The 22,732-nt window shown below is 41.2% G+C and overlaps 1 protein-coding gene across 2 annotated transcripts in view; it reads left to right on the top strand.

Annotated features, from left to right (window-relative positions):
* CPED1 (cadherin like and PC-esterase domain containing 1) overlaps positions 1-22,732 on the top strand; it is a 387,681-nt gene that overhangs the window by 350,861 nt on the left and 14,088 nt on the right. For both annotated transcript variants that reach the window (XM_073619808.1, XM_073619809.1), the window contains exons 20-21: positions 10,427-10,514; positions 21,720-21,866. In XM_073619808.1, coding sequence (XP_073475909.1) covers positions 10,427-10,514; positions 21,720-21,866 — 235 coding nt within the window. The remainder of the gene's footprint in view (positions 1-10,426; positions 10,515-21,719; positions 21,867-22,732) is intronic.

The following is a 22,732-nucleotide window of genomic DNA, read 5'->3' as shown; positions in this document are numbered from 1 at the left end:
TTGTGTTTTCCTAAACTTGAGCTTCAGTAATGATTAATGCTATGATGTGCTATGTGATACAGCTATATAGCTTGTGTGGACATCAAAGATTAATTAAGGTAAGCTCATGTAAAACCCTTTAATTGTAGGTGCATTTGGCTTTGAACAAAGAACCTATTACCCTAATTTTTAAATATTAGGTATATTTTATATATAAACAGGTAATGAATGGGACCATCTGCCACACATCATTTAAAACAAAAGAGCGGGGCTTGGTCAAGAGGGAAACATAACTTAAAAGGAACAAGACTCTTATGAAATGTCAGGCAGAATTTTATTTGTGCTGGGGAGCCTGGACCTACTATGGTAGCAAGCGCCTGCTGCTGAAGAACTGTAGAGGGGTATTTTTTAGAAAATAAAGTGTCATAAAATGCTTTCATAAGGTGTCCAGATTGGAAGTAAACTGCAAGTTACAGTTACAGTACTACTCCTACGGCTTGGTAGGATTCCTGCCACAGCACTTATCCAAGTACACAGGTCAAGGTCAAAGCTTGGGTAATATTGGCAAGAGATTGTTGGCCTGATCCTTATAGGGGATTCAGCCCACTCACCAGGCAGAACTTGCTATTAATGACCTAGAGGGGGAAAAAAAACAGTTAATCGTGCATCTCCCAGAGGAAGACCAGGATTTTCTTGGCAAATAGGTAAATGCTTAGAAGCGGTGTGGGCAAGCACTAACACTAAAGTAACAGAGAACCACATTGGCAAAAAGCAGAAAGTGGGAGAATCCATTCCACAATATGCATTGGAACTACAAGGCATGACAGCAGAGATATGCCACAAGGAAAAGTTCAGGGTAGAATGGCATGACTAGGGTAATATGGACAGATGGCTGAAAGAACAGTTTGTAGTTCGTCTTATAAGATCAGATATACCCTGGAAAAGAAAGATAAAGGCAACCACAATGTGTAGTTACACTGTTAGAAGCGGAGACTTACAGGCTTGGACACACCCAAGGCCATCATAGGTAGAAAACCAAATCAAACACATGGCTCCATTGGGAGGTGGCCATACAAAAACTGACATAAGGGATGGCTTAGCTCCATACAGTTTTTTGTGTTGGAGTGCAGAAAGAAATACTCCTCTGAGGGGAAAAAGAGGGGTTGAAAAAGGCAAACACCACATTGGAGGTGGCCAAGGCAGACAAGGTCATAATCCCCATGCTGTGACTGTCAAGAGTTGGGCCACCACCTGAAACACTGCCCCAATTTTGCACAGAGGATGCTATTCAATTAAATCACCCACTGCCAGGAGTCAAGCAGTGAAAGGCCATGATGCCAGCTCTGAATACATTTGGGGGAAAAGCTGACATCATCATGATTCACCTTAGGAGAGAGGCTGAGGTACCACCGAATCAAGCACTCATACTCCCCATGAATGTCAGGCCTTCATCATAGATTGCAAGGTTTCACTACTTTTGTGGATCCCATGTCCTCACAGTGATCCAGCAAGATCTGGTTAGAATCACCAAAACTTCATAGTTGTTGCTATATGGCATGAGTAAATATATGACTCAGTGGTTACCACTCCTTATAAACTGACAGCAGAAGAACTGACTTTAACTTAGTTAGAAGCAGTAAGGCAACTATTGGGTAAGTGGTCAAAAGTGTTCTTGCAGGCAAACCATGAGTGAGCCCTCGCACTCAGGAAAGATAGCAAAGCTTACTTACACACCTCTCCCGAGAAGTCAAGCAGATGCTAGAACAGATGATGCAACAAGGAATGATCCAAGAGATTAAGAGCCCATAGGTGATTCCAATTATCTTGGTGAGGAAGAAGAACAGCACCCTCTGAATGCTGTTACCACAAGAGATGCCTACCCTCTTCCATGAATTGAGGAAAACCATGCTGTCCTAGAACAGGCCAAATTTTTATACACGTTTATACACATCCCCTGAGGGACATCCCCTGAGGAAGCCACGTGTTCCTGTGGCGTAACGCATAGGGCATGGCCTGTCAGACATCACGCCAAGGTGCTATAAAAATGCACTGATCAATGGAAAAATGACACTGGCAGGGAAGGGCTTAACACTAGGGGGCAATCAAAAGCTTAAGTATATACCCTAGGTGTGTTCTAACTGTAGGGGGGTGGGCTCACTGGGACATGACAGAGATCACTGTTCCCGATCACTGGGAACAGAAGATCTCTGACATGTCCCCTGTCAGAACAGGGATCCGCTTGTTTACACTGGCAGATCCTCGTTCTGCCTCTGTACTAGGAGGTCGCAGGTCGCGGCGACCCACGGGCATATTCCCGCATCGCACGTAAATGTAGGTGAGCTGGTCGGCAAGTGGTTAAAATGATATTACTACTGGTTCATATAGGAGTGCGGCACCATTTATGATTATATTTTTGCATATTGGTACACTTTTGAGAGTGTGTATAGGTGTGAGCGATCCGTATATAAGCACATTGACATTAGATTGTTGGGAATATAGCACTCTTTAGCACAACATAGCAGTGCGCAAGTACACATACTCTTTGTTATCAATGGAGAACTGACCACAGATTTTTCTGTGGATGTAGGCTGCCTCAAATCTTTCTGCCTTTTCACGTAATCTCAGACAGACTCGATGATGTTGAGATCAGAGCTCTGTTGGTGCCAAACCATCACTTCCAGGACTCCTTGTTCTCCTTTACACTGAAGATAGTTCTTAATAACATTGGTTGTATGCCTGAGGTCGTTGTCCTGCTGAAGAATAAATGTGGGCCAATTACACACCTCTCTGATGGTATGGCACAATGAATACGTATCTGCCTGCATTGGGGACACCATTACATGACCAAATCTCCAATTCCATTTGCAGAAATGCAGCCCCAAACTTTCAAGAAACCTCCACCATGCTTCACTGTTGTCTGCAGCCCTTCAGTGAACAAATGCCTCCTGCTACAGCCAAATAATTCAAATTTTGACTCATCAGTACTGAGCATTTTCTACAACCCACTTCTTATGTTTTCATGCATAGTTGAGTTGCTTAGCCTTGTTTCCATGTGGGAGGCATGGCTTTTTGGATGCAATTCTTCCATGAGAACCACTTCTGGACAGACTTCTCCAGAAAGTAGACGGGTGTACCTGTGTCCCACTGGTTTCTGCCAGTTCTGTGCTGATGGCACTGGTAAACATCTTCCGATGTCAAAGGGAAGTAAGCAAGATGTGTCTTTCTGCTGCATTAAGTTTCATTGGCCAACCACTGCGTCTATAGTACTCGACTTTGCCTGATCAATGGTGTCCTCAATGCTGAGAAACAGGAAGATATTAATCCATCATGCCATACCATCAGGGCAGGGGCGGATCCAGGGGGGGCAACGGGGCAATTGCCCCCCAGAAATGAGTTGCGGGTGAGTGAGCGGGCAGCTCGGTGGGTGGGAAGTTCAGCGGACGGGTGATTGAGCGGGTGGGCGGCTCAGTGGGTGAACGGGTGGGCGGGCAATCAGCGGGCCGGCAGGCGGGGAGCAGAGAGATGACATCATCTCTCACCGCCCGGTGCCCGCCCTGCATCCCTGCAGTTTCGCCCTCACTGTGCAGGCAGCCATGAGAGCAGAGAGATTACATCATCTCTCTGCTGCCGGATTTCACTCTGGGACACAGCAAGTGACAATCCCCATCTGAGCAGGAGAGTGACACAATAAGTAACAATGGTAGCTGGCAAGTGACAATCCGCAAAGTGTGGCAGGTGACGTGGCAAGTGACAATCCGCAATGTGTGGCATGTGAGGTTTAAAGTGACAATCTGCATCTGGTGACAGTCAACGTGGCAAGTGACAATCAGCAACTTGTGGCAGGTGACGTGGCAACTGGTAAGTGACAATCCGCAACGTATGGCAGGTGACGTGGCAAGTGACAATCTGCAACTTGTGGCAGGTGATGTGGCAAGTGACAATCTGCATCTGGTGACAGGCGACGTGGCAAGTGACAATCCGCAACGTGTGGCAGGTGACGTGGCAAGTGACAATCTGCAATTTCTAGCAGGTGACGTGGCAAGTGACAATCCGCATCTGGTGGCACGCGACGGTGACAAATGACACACTCAAGTCTCCCACTGATTCTGCATTATGGTGAGTTGAACTATTTAATTTTATTTAATAATGTAATAATAGAATAGAATAATGCGCTTCAATCACCCTGACACCATATCAACCATGGTGCCAGGATGATTGAAGCGCCAACACCAGCCATTTCCCCGATAAATTTCCCACAAAAAAATGTATTTTCTGACAGTGCCCCTCCCGAGACTAGACTCTGGATCCACCCCTGCATCAGGGAGGCGTGTAATTGGCCACAAATTTATTTTTCAGCAGAACAACAACCCCAAACATACAGCCAATGTCATTAAGAACTGTCTTTAGTATAAAGAAGTGATACTTTGGCCCCCACAGAGTCCTGATCTCAACATCATTGAATCTGTGTGGGATTACATGAAGAGACAGAAGGATTTAAGCAGTGGCGGCCGCTCCATATGGGGTGCAGGGGGCGTCGCCCTTCTAATCCATACAGGGCCCCTAATCTACATGCAGGGTGTCGAACGCATGGATTCCAATGGGGTTTTTTTAAGCACATGATTAGAGTCTGAGGCTCTAATTGGCTTCAAAAAAGGGGGGCCCGGGGCACAGAGGACACCTACTTGTGTGACAATAGTGAATTATTATTCGCTATTGTCTTCCTGCTTCTCCTCCCGGTCGATCAGGAGCATGATTGGCCGAGAGAAGAATCGATCGTATTGGCCGGGCAGGGGGGAGGATGTACAGGAAGATCCGGGTCTCAGGAGATGGACGCCCAGAGCGAACTCTGAGTGCTCTGCATTGACGCCGATTGAGAACCCAACCGCATTAGTACCACCCGCAGGGGGGGCAACCGGGGAGAAGACCAGGGGGTGGGATCAGGTGGTTTGTTTGCTGCGCCCCCCCCCCCCGGCTTGCGCACCAGCTGCCACTGGATTTGAGGCAGCCTACATCCACAGAAGATCTGTGGTTAGTTCTTCAAGATGTTTGGAACAACCTACCTGCCAAGTTCCTTCAAAAACTGTAAAAGTTTACCTCAAAGAATAGATGCTGGTTTGAAGCCAAAGGGTAGTCACACCAAATATTGATTTGATTTTGATTTCTCTTCTGTTCGCTCACTTTGCATTTTGTAAATTGATAAAAATAAAGAATTAAAATAGATATTTTTGAAAGCATTCTTAATTTACAGCATTTCTTCACACCTGCCTAAAACTTTTGCATAGTACTGTATGTGGTCAATGACATTGCTTAGGATGTGTGCTACTGGCTTACAATTTGAAACAAGATGGCTGGTTGTGAGACGCTGTCATCATTTGGTGGTGGTAGTAATACACAAAATGGTTTACTTCTGGCTACAGCAGCCAGAAGTTCAGGCAAGTTGGTAAACTGACCAAATCAGTCCTTTGCCTGTCCAAATTTGCCTGTTTGGTGAACTGTGAACAGTTTGGGTACAGGTTGAAATCATGGTTGACTCGAAGGGCATTACTAGTAGTCACATGTAACCTTCACAAAGACATTGCTGTCATAAAGACGTTGCTGTGAAAAAACATTGCTGTGAAAAGACCATGTTTGTGCATCTTCCATTATTCTGTACAGTATGCATGATTTTTGCCATCCAGAACCTGTTTTGCATTACTGATTTTATGTTTGCACTGGTTTAGTAAACTGCAAGTTACAGTTACTTCCTGTATGATTATTTGGCCGATTACTTATTCTGTTAAAACACTTTCATTTCAATAACTGATTCTATAAGCAATCCTAAATTATTAATGAATTTCTGATATTGTAGCTTGAATTTCTATTAAAATTCTAAAACAGTATATCAAAGATCTTAAAGTAAAAATGATACTTCTGCATCTGGAGCTGAAGCTCCAAAAGTCATTAATTACCATAAATGCAGGAAATATACTTTCTTATACTTTCTTATGCAAGGGAACTGCATTTTCCCCTACTGCACATTTAGTGACCTTAGTACTTATTACTGTAAAAATGTGTAGTTTTTATAGTGTTAAGGGCCCTGTCTAATTCAGACCTAGGATTCCACCTCTATAAATTGGTTTGTCTCCCAGTATTCGTATGGGCTGCCCAGAGCTCTAGTTTATTTACCATAATCTAAAACATAAGCTATGAATTTAATTGTCTTTCCTCCAGATTGTTCACAGTGCCTGTTGGTTTACTAAAGGAATAGAGCATGTTCACTTTGTGTTCACTGAGTTGAAGCTGTGTTCACTTTTATCATTCAATGAGGTGCAAACAAAAACTTTTTTTTTTTAATTTTTCTTCCACATGATTGGGCTTTCATAGTGAATAAAGCTTTACACTTTTCAAAGTGAACTGCCACTATTCATATAGTAAGTGAGCCCCTATGTGTCTGAAATACATGGATAGGAAATAAGATTGTAAGCTCCAGTAGAGACAAGAACTAAACTACTCAATGATAGCTATAAGATTCTGTTGAATATGAACACATTCTATTTATAAAATTCCCTATACAAGTTACAATCTGGTTGTACAGTTTTCTTTAGATTTTACAAACCTCTGTAATAAGAGGGCCTACTCAAGCCTCCAATTCAGTTTGTATCCAGTCAGGTATGCCTTTGCTTTACATAGTTGTTACAATCAGACTGTAACATGTGGTCAGCTCAATGCATTTCATATATATGTAGCAAGGGCCCGACCCCTAGAGGCCTAATGGTGACCTCCAGAGTGAGGGAGAGCTGACATCCTTCTTTGTAGAGTGGATTACCAGGCATGGTGGGTGAAGTGCAAGAAGAAATGCTGGGCGCCAGTCACTTTTTAAATGCATACAAGAGATTTATTTCTCTATTAACAGAACTGTGGGAGAGAGGGTTAGGGCCAGGACACCCTTGAGTAGATGCAATGCTAATTGGCAGACTCCAAGACTTCTATAGGTAGACAGCTATACCGTGGAAGGCCTCCAGCCAGATAACACTTCTGTATAGGTAGGACCGCTGTCTCCTATGGCAACTAATCTTGCAACAGTCAATGAAAGGTAGTTGTACGTAACACTTGGTAACACAGAACAGTCAGTTTCTTATCTCACAGTATTTCACTGTAAATCTTCACTCACTGAGCTCCCAGTCTCTCACTAGACTTACAGATCCTAGTCGTCACTGGATGCCCCTGAGCTCTTCCACAGCTATCCCGCCGTACACTCCTCAAGCGTCACCCCCGCTATCCTGCTGGGTCCCTGGCTTGCCACTTGCTGAAGCTTTCCCACTTCTTCCCCGGTTGGTGAAAAGACTGCTCTGGTACTTTCTTACTCACTGTAGTCTCCGGTAGTAAGATGGATGGTCCCTTAGTGGCGACAGCTTTCCTTCTACCCCCGACCAAAACTGGTTTCCCATCCGGCTGAACCTTCTCAACTTGGTTGGGCTCCAATCCTGAAGTCCCAAACCTACGCTGCTTCTCCTGCTCCTGTATAGGCCTCAGGCAGCCTAGCAGCCAGGTGTCCTCGAGATAGGCCTCAGGCTTTCGGCCTAGCAGCCCAGGGCGACATAACCCACGTGCACCTAGAGAGCCACCCAGGTGGAACAGTACCCCGATCACCTGACTCCACCCAAATAAATAGGCTCTCCTAGCAGGCCAAGGTACTAAAGAAACCCCTGCCACTTGGCTGAGACACCCCATCCATTCATACTCTGACCTTGCGAAGCCTCCTGCCATTCTAATGTCACCAGCCACAGTGCCACCTAGTGACAGAAAAGAAAAGGTGCAGCATTTCCAGAATTAGAGGGGAATCAATTGATCTTCTAACAATTAGCCAGGAAGATTACCACCCGGCAAACTAAATTTATTAGCAATCCTGCCTAAACACCAGGGTGCTACATATAAAACCATAACCATGGCTAGACTCTCACCAGCCCAATTACAATTTAACTGTCATCTTGTTTTTGTGGGTACCATAGGTGGCATAGGATGGTGGCTTGAAGAAGCCACAGTCATATTAGTACTGATGCCCCTGCAGTAGACTTTATGTATGTGGTTGTGTGCTAACATACCTCATGCAGTTCAGCCCCTTGCTGCTGCCTATGATGAGCGGTACAAAAAACATATTACAGTCTCAAACAGATTTGCCCTCCCTCCCCTGTTACTTGCCTATCAGAAAAATACTGTAAACATTGTGATTTTTAAGAAAGAAAAGCTAAGTAAATGCTGCATTTTCACTATAGCAGACAAATAAATAGCAGCCACTAACTGTGTGGCTCTCATATTTTTCTAATTCTGCTGGAAACCAATACTTTGTATGAACTTTTTACTGTATTTCTTAGTATTTCATAAAATACGAGCAGTACATTTCTTACTTCTGGAGTTATGAAAGTATACTAGTCTGTATACTAGTCACACTGATCAATAAAAAAGGGTCACTACATTGTTTACTAGTATAAGAGGCACTTTTCAGAGCCGGAGGGTACCCTGTTTCAAATTTTTTGGGAATGTCCAAAGTTGAACAATTTCTGGGATATGGTTGAACATACGCTTAAAGAGCTAACTGGTGTGTCTCTTGAGAGGAAGCCTGTAGCATATTTCCTCCATGACCCGCCCCTATCCAATAAAAGCTATAAAAAATTAATTGTTGAAATACCTCCTAACGGCAGCAAATGCATGTATACCAGCCCTTTGGAAGAGCCCGGATGCTCCGACTAAATCTCAATGGCTGGCTAGAATTATGGAAATTCAGGAAATGGAAGACCACAATGTCAATGAAAGAATAGAGTGAGAAATATCGGAGGATATGGACTCCATATTGTTTAAAGATTTGTTTCCTTTAGAATTGTAGGGTTAAATCCTAGGACTGTAGGGTGGTACGCAGCATCTGAGAGGGATGTCGGGGGGAGAGCTCCTTGGATAGTTTTGTTTTTTGTTTCTGTTTTCTTTGATGGTAGGGTGTTTTTTTGTTTTAAGATACAAAGAAAAAGAGCAGAATAGGAAGCACGTACTCCTATCCTAGTAAGGTTTGAAAATTTAGAGTAAAGCAGTCAATGAGAATAGCATTCTAATGGTTATGGTAAGCATGACTTATATTAGCAATGTATCTACATTTTTTTTTATCTTTGTAAATTAGATGGTGTATTGCTCCCTGCAAATTTCATGGATGTTTGGTAACTCTCTGGTGATGTAGTAATGATGTTATTTCATATATTTATATATAAATAAAGAACAAAAAAAAATAGGACATTAGAATAACCATGATCATTAAAGAACTAATTTAGCAGATAGATGATCTGTTACATACACATCAACCAAGTGAGAGACACCATTATTCCAGGAACTCCAACAGGAAATGACTGAATGGTCTAATAGAATGTCCTGTCACTGCTGGCTAATTGTGTGTAATAGATGTGACCTAGAAGAATTAATACCTTGGCCAGACTAGATTAGTAAATCCGGACTTGAAATCAGGTTCTAATGTGATATTAGCACCCCTGCTTGCGTCTCCCACCAGGTGGAAAGAGGCCAATGGCAAAATTATTTAGACATACAGGTACGGTAAACTCTTTTTTGGAGGAGCACATACTAAAACCTTGTCCTGTTAGCAATTACCTACTTGCCATATAGACATTTTTCACAAAAAAAGAAAAGGAAAGAGACACTTTTCAATCAATTACAAAGGTAAGGGTGACCTACACTGACAGCCAATGTAAAGGGGCATTTCTACACTGACCACTAATGTAGGAGAATGCAATTTTTTTGGCCAATAATATTATTATCACTATTTATTTAATTTCAGGATTATTATTGAAAATAATTTTGTTTTGTATAGCAGGGGCTTTCGTAAAACGATCCTCTTGCTGTCAAACACTTTAGGTATAGCACATTTTTTATTCAAAAAATTTCTTTAACTCACTGATATCATTACTTTTAGCAAGAGTTTTATTAGACCCCGTGGTTATTTCAAGGATTTCTCTGAGGTAAAAAGGTTGAGAAAGGCTGGTCTATAAGGCCCCCGATAAGCCTGCTCGGATCCGCCTTTCCGTTTTTAAGGCGGATCCGAGCGGGCCACCCATTGACTCCTATGGGCAGGCAGATGTCAGCAGAGATGTGTCCGCTGACACCCGTCTGCCATCTGATCTGCTCAAGTCAGACGTATGGCGATTTGTTCGCCATCCGTCTGGTGGAATCGGATGAGATCTGATGAAAACGGACATGCTTTCCATTTTCGTCCGATCTCCCCATAGAAATCAGTGGGGCTCTGACCTAGCAGAGTCCGCTGAGCTGATCCGCCCTGTGTGAAAGGGGCCTTAGAATGCATGTTTGCACTTTTTTATTGTTTGTTTCCCAAATTTATGAACATTTGCTGACATTTCATATTTTCAAAAGAACATATAACAGTTCTATAGTAAATAAAAAACTTATTTTTTTGCAGGAAAAATCTGCCTGCTATTTTGGTAATCATAAAATCTATAGGAATGGGCTTCCATCTGCCAGTGCGTGGTATTCGCTCACTATCAGCTGTAAGTAATATGTTATATTTTGTTTACCAACGTTTTTATTGTATTATAAGAAAACAAGAAAAACACTCATACAAATGTTGCATAGATCAAGTAACAGTCTTGTACACATATTTCTTAAATGTTGAGGACACATACAAAAATTATGGCCATTGTCCCTTTTGGGATTTGGCTAACTAAGTCAATCCAGAGTCTTCTCAAATTTGCCGTGGTAACAGACTGTAAACAGTAAAAGAGAGAAAAAAATAAAAACAAAAAACAAGATTCAAGTACCCAAAATTAAGTCAGAATAAGGAAAAATACAAGGATATCCAGTACTTCTGCTTAGTAGTGCAGGCATGTTGCTGTCCATGTGTTTAAGCACCTACAAATCCATAAGCAGGCCAAGACTCCCATTTCCTATTAAATACAGGCATAGTATACATAATAGTATGCTGCACCCTCTCCATAAGCTGATAGGCCTTCATACATCTCAGAACTTGTTCCCAAGGGATCCTGGGGCTGCACCAGTGTAATGCAATTGCCCAGTGAACTGCACTGAATAAGGTGTGGGCCAATTTGTAATATGTTATATTGAAAGTATTAATCTCATTATACTTGTGTTTTTATATAAAAAAAACCTTTAGACCAGTAGGCTGGTATTCAGTTTGTATATGCCAACCCCTGGGGCATCTTTCTTCCTGACTTGTTTTTTGAGGAAGCTGCCCTACACACTGTTCTTCATTCTGGTAGTAACTCTTAAGTGCTAAGTGCCTGGGTTTACCTGGCTGGAAATGAAGACTAACACTTGTCATATTATATTATTTACTTTCAAAATGATATATTACAGCATATTTGAATTAATAATGAATGTTGTAAAGCAAGAACATATATATTTACAGTTTCTCTGAAGTGGTAACCTGTGAGTAGTTGCTACTGAGCAGAGGGCAAATTGGACCAGCCACATGTGAGGTCTGTAGTTGTACTTAATTATTTTCAAAATGGGTTTAGGAGAGCCAAATAGGGGTTTCCTTCCAAAATTAAACTCTAATGCGGTGTACACACGAGCGGAATTTACGGCAGACTTTGTCCCGCAGATTTTTCGACCGACTTTATGATGGACTTTCCGAATGAGCGGACTTGCCTACACACGATCAACCAAAGTCTGACGGATTCGTACGAGATGACGTACGACCGGACTAAAACAAGGAAGTTCATAGCCAGTAGCCAATAACTGCCCTAGCGTTGTTTTTTGTCCGTCGGACTAGCATACAGACGAGCGGACTTTTCGGCCGGACTCGAGTCTGTCGAAAAGATTTGAAATGCCGCGTACACACAAGCGGACTTTACGGCAGACTTTGTCCTGCAGACTTTTCGACGAACTTTACGATGGACTTTCCGAATGAATGGACTTGCCTACACATGAACAACCAAAGTCCGACGGATTCGTACATGATGACGTACGACCGGACTAAAACAAGGAAGTTCATAACCAGTAGCCAATAGCTGCCCTAGCGTCGGTTTTTGTCCGTCGGACTAGCATACAGATGAGCGGACTTTTCGACCAGACTCGAGTCCATCGAAAAGATTTGAAACATGTTTCATTTCTAGGTCCGTCGAACTTTTGGGGAAAAAAGTCCGCTGGAGCCCACACATGATCGAATTGTCCGACGGACTCCGGTCCACCAAACCAAGTATGCCGTAAAGTCCGGTCGTGTGTACGCGGCATAAAACTGTTCCAGTTGTGCAACTTAAATATCTGTCATTACCTTTACGAGTCTTCGTGCACAGTACTGCATATTTTCTAAATACCAAATTCACCTTGGCAACGATGCCTATTATGAAAAGGTTGGTATTTGTTAGTGCTAATTGAAGTAATATAATTTCCCGTATATTTAAGATTAGTGCCTGCTTTTGTTGTATGTTAAAATCATCTATAACAGATATAAATAAAAACAGAAATGGCAATGGGTATTAAGATCCAATATGAGACAAGAAGGTAGCTTTATAAACTAATGCTATTCAGTCTTGCAGGCCAAAGTGAAGTCAAGAACATGCATATCACTATGAAAAAAATATTGTAATACCAACCTAATGTAGAATATTTAAAAATTTTATTTAATAACAGTGACTATACTTACAATATAAAGATTGCAAACTTGACAAGGACAAGATGTAAGAGTAGGTGACTGCATGTGGCCAGCGGCGGGGTTTACAAATGGTGTCACAAACCTCACTCTGATAAACACAATAACATGTGATGGGTGGAAGAACCTTGTGCAGCAGCCTTGACTCTTGATATCTCATCTTACTTTGAGTAGTCATGACTAGAAAATGAAAGGTGCAGGTGGTCAGGAAAACTGACAGAACAGGCATACCTGCTCTCAATGTATTCATTGATATATATATACTGTATATGACCCAAGATGGGAAGTCAAGATGGTAGACAACTTAGAGTTGGTGACCACACTTTGCAGAGGTACTTTGATGTGCCAGTGTATTTGCAAAACAAATCTCTGTATTTAACCTGAGATGTCAGTTATAGATGTCTTCAAGCAGTCTGCAGAAAACCCAACAACATCAGTGATACATACAAAGTTAAATACAGCTGGTATAAAGTAACAAAAAATAAACCAAATCTTTTTAATAAATCTGAATAAAAAAATATATAGGGACTTATTTATCAGTTTCTTGTAAAGGACATTTTGTGCTAAGCCTCTTGTTTTTCATCAGTTTTCAGTAGTGTGGCCACACAAAACTACTAAGATCTTTTATCTGATTGGTGGCACTGACTTAAACCAGACTATCGTTCGGTTTATACAATATTATTATTGTATTAAAAGCTCCAAAAATTTAACTGAGAACATCAGAGTTTTATCTAAACATCTCTAGTTCGGACATTTTGCTGCAGATAATAGAAACCATGAAGTGCTCCAAATATAAATCCTATACATTATCATGTTTTTGTACATTTCAATATAAAATATAAGTCTGCTTTACAAGTCAGTAGTAATCTAATCCATATGCTTTACCTTAACACAGTGCCCAAACATTAGTCAAACTAGCTATCATTTCTACAGTCTTGTCTATTCCAATACTGGCCTTTATGAGCAAAAGGGTATACTTGACAGTAGAGTCATCACCTGAAAATAAAATAATTACTGTGTATTGCACAGCTAGCTTAAGTTTATAATATTACTGCATAACTCTCCCCATATGTGGAACACTGGCTGTGGTCCATGTGGACTCAGAAAGCTCACATAACACATCCAAGGTGACTTGCAAACACATCGCCAACACTGTCTGCTCCATATGAACAAACAACCACACAGTAAACACACCAGATATGCCTCTATTGTGCTGAATCACATCAGTTTAAACAGTGCAGGCTGTTTGTCTGCACAAGTTAGAAGTATCATGTTAGGCTTTCTATTTAGATACTAACCATGTATTTATTGGCAGTAGCTCATGCTTGACTATAATGATAATTATGTATGCTGAGCGAAGATACTATCATCAAGAGCCCATGGTTCTAAAATAAATGCAAATGAAATATTGCCCATCATGTGTAGGACCTGTTGTGATAGTGTGTTGCTTTGACATCAGAAGAACAGATATGTAAAATATTGTTTGCACAGATTAAGGACAAATGAGGTAAATCCAGTTGAAGTGCATATGTTTATAATGTATAGGCATATTCAATTGCAACACAAAAATGTGTGTTTTGCTTGTGGTTAACTCTTGGTTTCAAATCATTTTTTGAAGATTGCAAAAGAAATCTAGTGCATTTAGAGTGTTTAAAAAATAGCGTAATGCAAATAATTTCATATGTGTGCATAATATTTTTTAAGCTGTCTTCTATGTATAGTTAATAAATATGTGTGACAGCTGTATCTGCTTATTACATATATAGGTTGGACTTCCTACTTAGTTCTGTTGACGAGTGCTTGAGCTATACTGTTGCTCCTTCTCAATGCAAGCCAGTCAATCTATTCTGACTACTCAAAAAAAAAACATGTCTATGTGGCTTATCCTGTAGTTGATTTTGTCTCAGTATTCACCTGGGATGTCTCTGCTGGTTAAAAAGATAGTACAATGCCTTTATTTTTGTTTCTTTATTTAAAGTGGTTGTAAACCTTCGTGTTTTAAAAAAAAAAAATAACAAACATGCCTATACTTACCTGCTCTGTGCAATAGCTTTGCCTGGAGCAGCCCCAATCCTCTTCTTCTGGGGTCCCCTGCCGGTGCTCTAAGTCCCTCCTCTTTAAAGCCGCGTTCCTTGGGGGCACCTGAATGTGCTCCCTCCCGAGTCCCGCTTCTGCATCCATTGACACAGACAGTGGGACTCTGCACCGCCCCCTACTCCCATGTCAAAGGATTTGATTGACAGCAGCAAGAGCCAATGTCTCATACTGCTGTCAATCTGTTCAATGAGGAGAGAGACAGCGGATGGAGCCGCTGCGCTCGTGCACATGGCTGGATTGGGCTCAGGTAAGAAAAAGGTGGGATCTAGGGGAGTGAAGCACAGAAGGTTTTAGAACCACTTTAAGGTTTATATTTACATTTTAGATTATCTATATACAAACTTTGTATTACACATTACAGACAAAGGGTTCCCAGAGTACTTTTGGTTTTCCAAAGCGAAAGCATCTCATGGTACTACTAACCCATTCTTGTGCTATTTAATGTATATCCCATGCTCATGTAATATCCCATGTTTAAAAAAAAAAAGTTTGATTAAAAAAAAAGCACAACATCTTGCTTTGCAACTCCATTAGTCTGATAGAAACCTCAGACTTTTTGATGGAGGAGTCACTGCTTTGATGACTCATTCCAGTTCTGGAAACAACTGGCTTTTTCTGTACAGCTTAGGAATAATCATGCCAATGATGTGCAAAGGGAACTCGAGTGTTATCTGCATAAGTGACATTAAAAATTATTTTCAGGTTAATGTTAAAACCATTTCTTAAAATGTGTAATCATTTTGAAATAAAAGCGTTACAGTAAAATCACAAGTTCTTAAATTATAAGAAGTGCGATAGCTGTTTGAGGCTGATCAAGTATCATGGCATCAAGGAATTGCTCTACAATCTGTTTTACTGCAATCCCTGGGCTCCTCTTGCTTTCATCTCCTACTTCATGAGAACTATATGTTCTTTCTGGGGAATTAGCGATCCTGGTGACGTAGCTCATGGCTTACAGGAACCAGCGCAGGACTTTCTATAGCTGACTCTCATTATCTCCTTAAGAATCATTTGACTAGTAGCTAGGCCAAACTAACCATTTCTGTTGAAGTATCCTCCCATGGCCAGTTTGTGACAGGATCTCTGTTTTAGTACATACTCCATTACAAGATAAAAGGGTTGGGAACCTCGTCCCCTGCCAGGTTTTACCAAAGAAAAAAGGCGGCAAGTGGACTATCTCGGTACAGTGCAATAAGGGTAAACTCAATTGTATAGATAATTATATAAAATAGTACAAAAGTTTATTAATACATAACACAAGACAAAAAAGTCAGTTACAAATTAAAAACATGGGTAACAGTCCATGTATATCACCAAGATAATACTCCCCAAATGGGGAAGATCACAGTGGGATAGTTGATCACGGATAACATCTCAAGAAGTTTCATGGACTGAGCTGCTTCGTCAGGAAGCTATCTATAATTTAATTGGCACATAATCAATAACAATGTAATTAATCACATACAAGTAAAACAGTATTTGAAGCAACATATCAAACACGCAATATGCTGATGTTACATGGGGTAGATGCGAGACTGCTTAACCAAGTCCCGGCAAACACAGACGGCACCAGTAAAGGGGTCTTCCGCGGTGACTGGGGGGAGACTAACAGTTCAAGGGGGCTGAAGTCTGGATGGAGTAAAATGCATGAAATGGGTGCCTGTGAGAATCCAGGGGCACCGTGGACAATGCCCATATTGGAAAGTGCCCCTCGATCTCGGAGGGTGACTTGTATTGGATCGATGATGGCTGCTAGTTAAGCGATCTTTAAGGGAGTTGGCTCTACGGAAAAACAATTCAGGGGTGCTGCGAAGATGTTGGTTTAAGATATGATGATCTGTTAGGAGGTGCCAGTGCTTGGAAAGAATATCCCTAAGCTGGCCATGATGTGCTGAAAATTTGGTGATAATCTTAACAGTGTTAGTGCAGCTTGTTCGTGGAGGAGGGTATAGCAGAGATGTTCTGGTACGAGTAAGAGCCTTGTTCAAGGCCCTTCTCAGGTTGGTCCGGGAGTAGCCTCTTAAAAGTAACCGGATATACAAATATTTAACAGCGCTAATGGGTTATTAGCATAAATGTAAACAATAAACAAATGTAAACAATAATATAATACTAAATAATACAATAAAGTAAAGTGCAAAGTGCTTCCAACGACAATTCAAGTATCCAGGTTGAAAGGAGTCTCAAATAACACACTCAAAGTACACACTCCCCTCTTGTGACCCCACTCACCAGAGCTTATGGACCCTCAGCTTTGTAGTCCAGGGGTCAAAAATGCTTAGTGGGGTTGTGGTGTATGGATCTAAGATCAGAGAGGCTTCCAAGGACGATTTACACGTGGACCATAGAGGATGATAGGAATTTGGAAAAAGAGAGAAGAAGTCACAAGAGGCTTAGGATGGGCACTGGAGTCATGTAGCAGGGTGTTGCCTGCTGTTGGCTTCCGATAGAGATCTGTCCCCAATGTTCCGGATTCTTGATGATCAACAGATCCAAAAATGGGATCCGTGTATAATCAAAATTGACTGTAAAGTGTAGATTCATAGAGTTGACATTCCATAACTGGATAAATTCATTTAACTGAGCTGGTGAGCCATTCCAAACCACAAATAAGTCGTCTATGAATCTATACCAACAGAGCACAGACTGTAGGAAAGCTGTGTAGTGATCGATGGAAAAGACAGTTTTTTCCCAAGCTCCAAGGAATAAGTTAGCGCAGGACGGGCGCACAACGTGCCCATTGCCATGCCTTGGGACTGTATAAAATGTTGATCTTCAAAAATGAAGACATTTTGTGAGTATGAAAAGAAACAACTGTAGAACAAATTAATTTAAAGGCCAGGACGTGCGTTCCTGTTCCATCAGAAAGGATCTGGCCATCGAGACTCCCACTCGTGGGACTCGACATCGATAGCCATGAGGAAGGAGCCCTGGGGGACCTGGATCCCCTCAACGTGTCTCAGGAGGTCTGTTGTATCACGGATATATGATGGTAAACTCAATATGTGTGGCATCAAAAAACGATCCACAAATTTACTGTCATTGTCCGTTAAGGACCCATGCCTGCCTGGAGGGCAGGAAAGATTCTTGTGTGTCTTTGGCAATGTGTAAAAGGTGGGGAGTTCGTGGGTGTTTGGGGTTTAGGTAGTTGAGAGAATCCCTATCTATCAGGCCCTGCCAAAATGCCCCAGTGCACAATTCTCTAAAATCATTTATAAAACCATTGATTTTGGTAGATGAAATGGGTTTATACTATGTGGAGTTATTTAAGACCTCATGACACATAGTCTGGTATTGTGTATGTGACATGACAACAATGTTGCCCCCCTTCGGATTGCGTAATAATGATGTCATTACGTTTTTGTAGGTGTCTAAGTGCTCGTAGCTGATTAGAGGTAAGGTTAGATGGAAGTTCCTGCCATTTGTTATGCTTTAGGTACTTAATGGATTGGTAGAGAAAGGCCCAAATGGCTGGGCAAGTCATTAAATCTGGAAATTTACGATTTGGGTTTAAATTTGGTAGAGACTTTGGATAATATGGGAGACAGGGCAGCTATAGTAACTGAGGTGCCAGTGGGGTCACCCACAGGATCTAGTTGTGAATCCGGGAAGTCCTCAGTGGCACTCTTGTCATGCAGAAGCATCAAGTCAGGCAATGCATGGAATTCTTCCATATTAAAGTGCCTGGTGCATTCAGTGAGTTCACGTTCAAGATTAGAATTTTGACGGTCTTTGTCAAAAATAAATTTGAAGGTTAAGTTACGTGCAATCAGTATTACTGATTGTAGAGACTACCCAATTTTTTCTTTACTCCATTACAAGATATAATGTTAGTCTCATTACAAAAATGACTGACTCAAATATAGAAAAATATATAAGATAAATTATATTTATAATACTAATATCATGATTAGCCAAACTTTTTATAATAATGTGATACCCTAGATCATTAAATTGTTTTTGTTTGTAAAATGTTAAAAAAAACCCTTGCTATTATTATCACTTAATAAATGTGTTGATAGATATTGTATTTTTTTCAGCTTAACCACTTCAGCCCCGGAAGGTTTTTACCCCCTCAATGACCAGGCCATTTTTTGCGATACGGCACTGCATTGCTTTAACTGACAGTTGCGCGGTCGTGCGGTGCTGACCCAAACAAACTGTATGTCCTTTTTTCCCACAAATAGACCTTTCTTTTGGTGGTATTTGATCGCCTCTTCGGTTTTTATTTTTTGCGCTATAAACAAAAAAATTCTGTCAATTTTGAAAAAAAAAAAAATATTTTTAACTTTTTGCTATAAAACACATCCAATAAAAAAAATGTAAAAAAATCTAATTTCTTCATCAATCTAGGCCAATATGTATTCTGCTACATATTTTTGGTAAATATAAGAGTATATTGATTGGTTTGCTCCGAAGATATCGTGTCTACAAACTATGGGATAGATTTGTGGAGTTTTCATTTTTTTAAATATTTTTTACTAGTAATGGTGGCGATCAGTGATTTTTAGTGGGACTGCGACATTACGGCGGACAAATCTGACACTAAGTGACACTTTTTGGGGACCAGTGACACTATTACAGTGATCAGTGCTAAATAAATGCACTGTCACTGTATAAATGACACTGACAGGGAAGGGGTTAACATCAAGGGCGATCAAAGGGTTAAGTGTGCTCCTAGGGAGTGCTTTCTAACTGTGGGGGTAATGTGGGGGTAATGCTCACACTGGAGGAAAACAGAGATCCATGTTTCTGCTTAGCAGAAACATAAGACCCCTTTCACACTGACGAAGTTTCCAGGCGTTTTAGCGCTAAAAATAGCGCATGTAAAGCGCCGGAAAACTGCCTCTCAAGCCACCCCAGTGTGAAAGCCCGAGTGCTTTCACACTGGGGCAGTGCGCTTGCAGGACAGGAAAAAAATCCTGCAAGCAGCATCTTTGGGGAGGTGGGGGAGAGGTGTATACACCTCTCCTCCACCGCCTCTGCCCATTGGAATGATTGGGCACCTCTTCTGAAGCACCTGAAAAGCGCCGCATCACGGTACTTTTAACCTCTTTTAGCCCCTTCCTGGGGGTTAAAAGCGCTTCGCTACCGCTCGAAAAGCAGCGCCAAAATGCTGCTATAACAGCGGTAAAGTGCTGATTAGTGCGCTTTACCGCTATCGCCGGCACCGCCCCAGTGTGCAAGTACTGTAGCCTAAGATCTCCATTTTCCTCTCTGAAAGAACAGCGGTCTGTCTTGTTTACATAGGCAGACCGCAGTTCTGCCTCTCCTCGAAACGATTGGCGGGTCCCAGCAGCCATCGCAACGGCCGGACCTGCTAATTGGCTCCCGCTGTGTCCAATCACAGCGGGAGCAGGTCTCCGGTAGCATGCGCGCCCCAGACCCAGAAGGACCGAACAATGTACAGGTACGGTGTTTTGCGCAACCAGAGCGCCCTGCCGCAGTATATGTGCGGTGGGCAGTCCGGAAGCAGTTAAAGAGGAACAAAACCCTTTAAAGCCAAGGAAACTGCACTGTTAGATCCACAGCTGATATGTTGTTGTACACAATACAGATTTTATACCAGCCATTTGATGACGTGACAGTTTGGTTGAGAGCACAAGCAATTGTGACAGTTATTTTTAACAGCATGCCTTGAATGTAACTATGTTGGGGAACAGTTAAATCAATAGGTTTAGTTCCAACTAAATGATAATAAGTGATTTAATAGGACATTTAACATGAACAACAAAGAACATTAGGAACACATAGGAACCAATGAGTCAACTGTGAGATTCCAAATGCTACATTTGGAGGAGCTTACAAACTAAATGATGTTTAGAAGCTGAAACCACATTCCCAAATAGAAAGTAAACACCAATCTAGATACAACAGCTGTATGACTTAGATTACAGTTTTCATGTTATATTTACTGCAGTTACAGCATCCTTTTAAGCTAAACAATAATACATTACTTCAAATGCAGAAATCTGTTCAGCTGAACACCCAAATCTTGGTGTAGGTTGTATTCAGACCTCTGTCTCTTGTTTAGTACTATGCTTGTACCTGATCTATTATCTTTTCCCACTTATGTTCACTTTCAGTACCCAATCACATGCAAGAAAAATTTAAAGAAATGGATATTGGCTTACATGTGATTGGATCATTACAAGGAATGCAGGTTCATCTTATTCACTTAGCTAAGTGAACTTTCAACTTTTTTAGGTGAAAAGTCACTATTTCTTTAGTAATCAACCCCGTTTCGTGACAGTTGCAAGGGACTTGAGGCAGAGCAAAATGAGTTAGAGATGGGAGAAGGGGGCTTCTTATCTCTGACTCATTCACAAGGGGTTGGGCTTGTGTCTCTGTAATCAGGAAAACTAGAGAATAAAAAATATTTGGAACAATATTAATTATGCAAAATATGTCACATTAAAACTGCATTTTTTCACATTCCCCCCCTTTCTCTACTTATTATAGAAAATATGTTCATACTAGTTTTAAAAACAAGTTACCAAATATAAACCCCCATATGTGATAAAAAAAAACAAAGAAAAAACAGTAAACAAAACAGTCAAAAAGTTATTGCTGAGTTCATCCAAAACTTCAAAATTTGGTCTGGCTATGAAGGTTGACTACCCTGAAACTTGAAAAGGTTAATGTGGCAAATCTTAACTATTAATACACAATAGTTCATATTTACTAGACAATAAAGCAATAAACATAGCATTTTTTAGCAATTGTTTTGTCTTCAGTCCTGAGCAAAATAAAAAAAATATGTGCAAAAATACTGTACAAAGTGAAATTTTCCAAATGTTTCTTGGCCTCCTTCTGGATTAACAGTATCAGAACAGTGTTATATTAGTTCATATTGTAGTTTGGTTGTATAACTCATTGATGGCCTTTTCAGCCTTTTTAAGTAACCTAATATGTGGGATCAGTTGATGTATTATACTGTAGTAAAAGTATATTATAAATGTATTTATATAACTTTTATACACAGATGCAAGTAAGACAGCTATCCGATGAAAACAAACTAATCCTGAAGACTGCTGCACTTTATGGATATGAAGTAGTGGATACATTTAGTGTCACTATGGGTCGATATAAGGAATTCTTACGTGGAAAATGTGGATGCCACTATCATGAGGTATGTATGCAAAAAAATGTTTATTTTTTGTCTTTTTTTGGTTAAAGACTGCTACACACTTCCACATTCAGACTTTGTGATTTCATTATAAGTAATTTTCTGTGCATTTTACACATTTGACATGCCTTTTTGTATGCATTCTCCTTGGGTGCACAGACAAGCTGAATAAATTCTGAGCTTTGAATGGAAGAGAGGGCTGCAGGTAAACTGGTACAATTTATGTAGAAGGATTTGTTTCATCTCAGTGTATCACCTGAGGCCAGTCACTTCGCTGGGTATATGTAAGGGTTTACAACCACTTAAAAAAATATAACAGGAATGCCATATATTACAAATGCTTTCAAAGGGATATAGATCAACAATAAAGAAGCACGCAATGGTATAACAATTCCTATAATGGAACCACTTAAAGCTCAGTTCCACCCAAAAGTGGAACTTCCACTTTAAGTACTTCTTACCCCCTGACATGCCACATTTGGCATGTAAATTTTTGGGGGGGAAGTGGGTACCTTATTTTGACAGGTACCCAGCTCCCACTTCCGCTCCAAGCTGCCTAGGTGACTCCTTCTCTCCCACTAATCAGCCCCTCCCTCCCTGCAATTTTCTGGGACACATCACAGGTCCCAGAAGTATGCACGGCCATGTAAGACGCGCAGCATGACTCGCGCATGCACAGTGCGCAGCCGGCTGTGAAGCCGCAAGCTCTCACAGTCAGGTGCCCACAGTAGTAATGCCAGCGCCGTGGATAGATGGGGGAGAGGAGTGAGGCTTCAGGCATCCGCATCGCTGGATTGTGGGACAGGTGAGTGTGTGTTTATTAAAAGTCAGAAACTACACTTTTTGTAGCTGCTGACTTTTAATAAACA

This window comes from Aquarana catesbeiana, linkage group LG03 (assembly GCF_042186555.1).
Source record: "Aquarana catesbeiana isolate 2022-GZ linkage group LG03, ASM4218655v1, whole genome shotgun sequence".
NCBI classification, from domain to species: Eukaryota; Metazoa; Chordata; class Amphibia; order Anura; family Ranidae; genus Aquarana; species Aquarana catesbeiana.
Note: the sequence above shows the minus strand (reverse complement) of the source record. Positions and strands in the feature narration are given on the sequence as shown.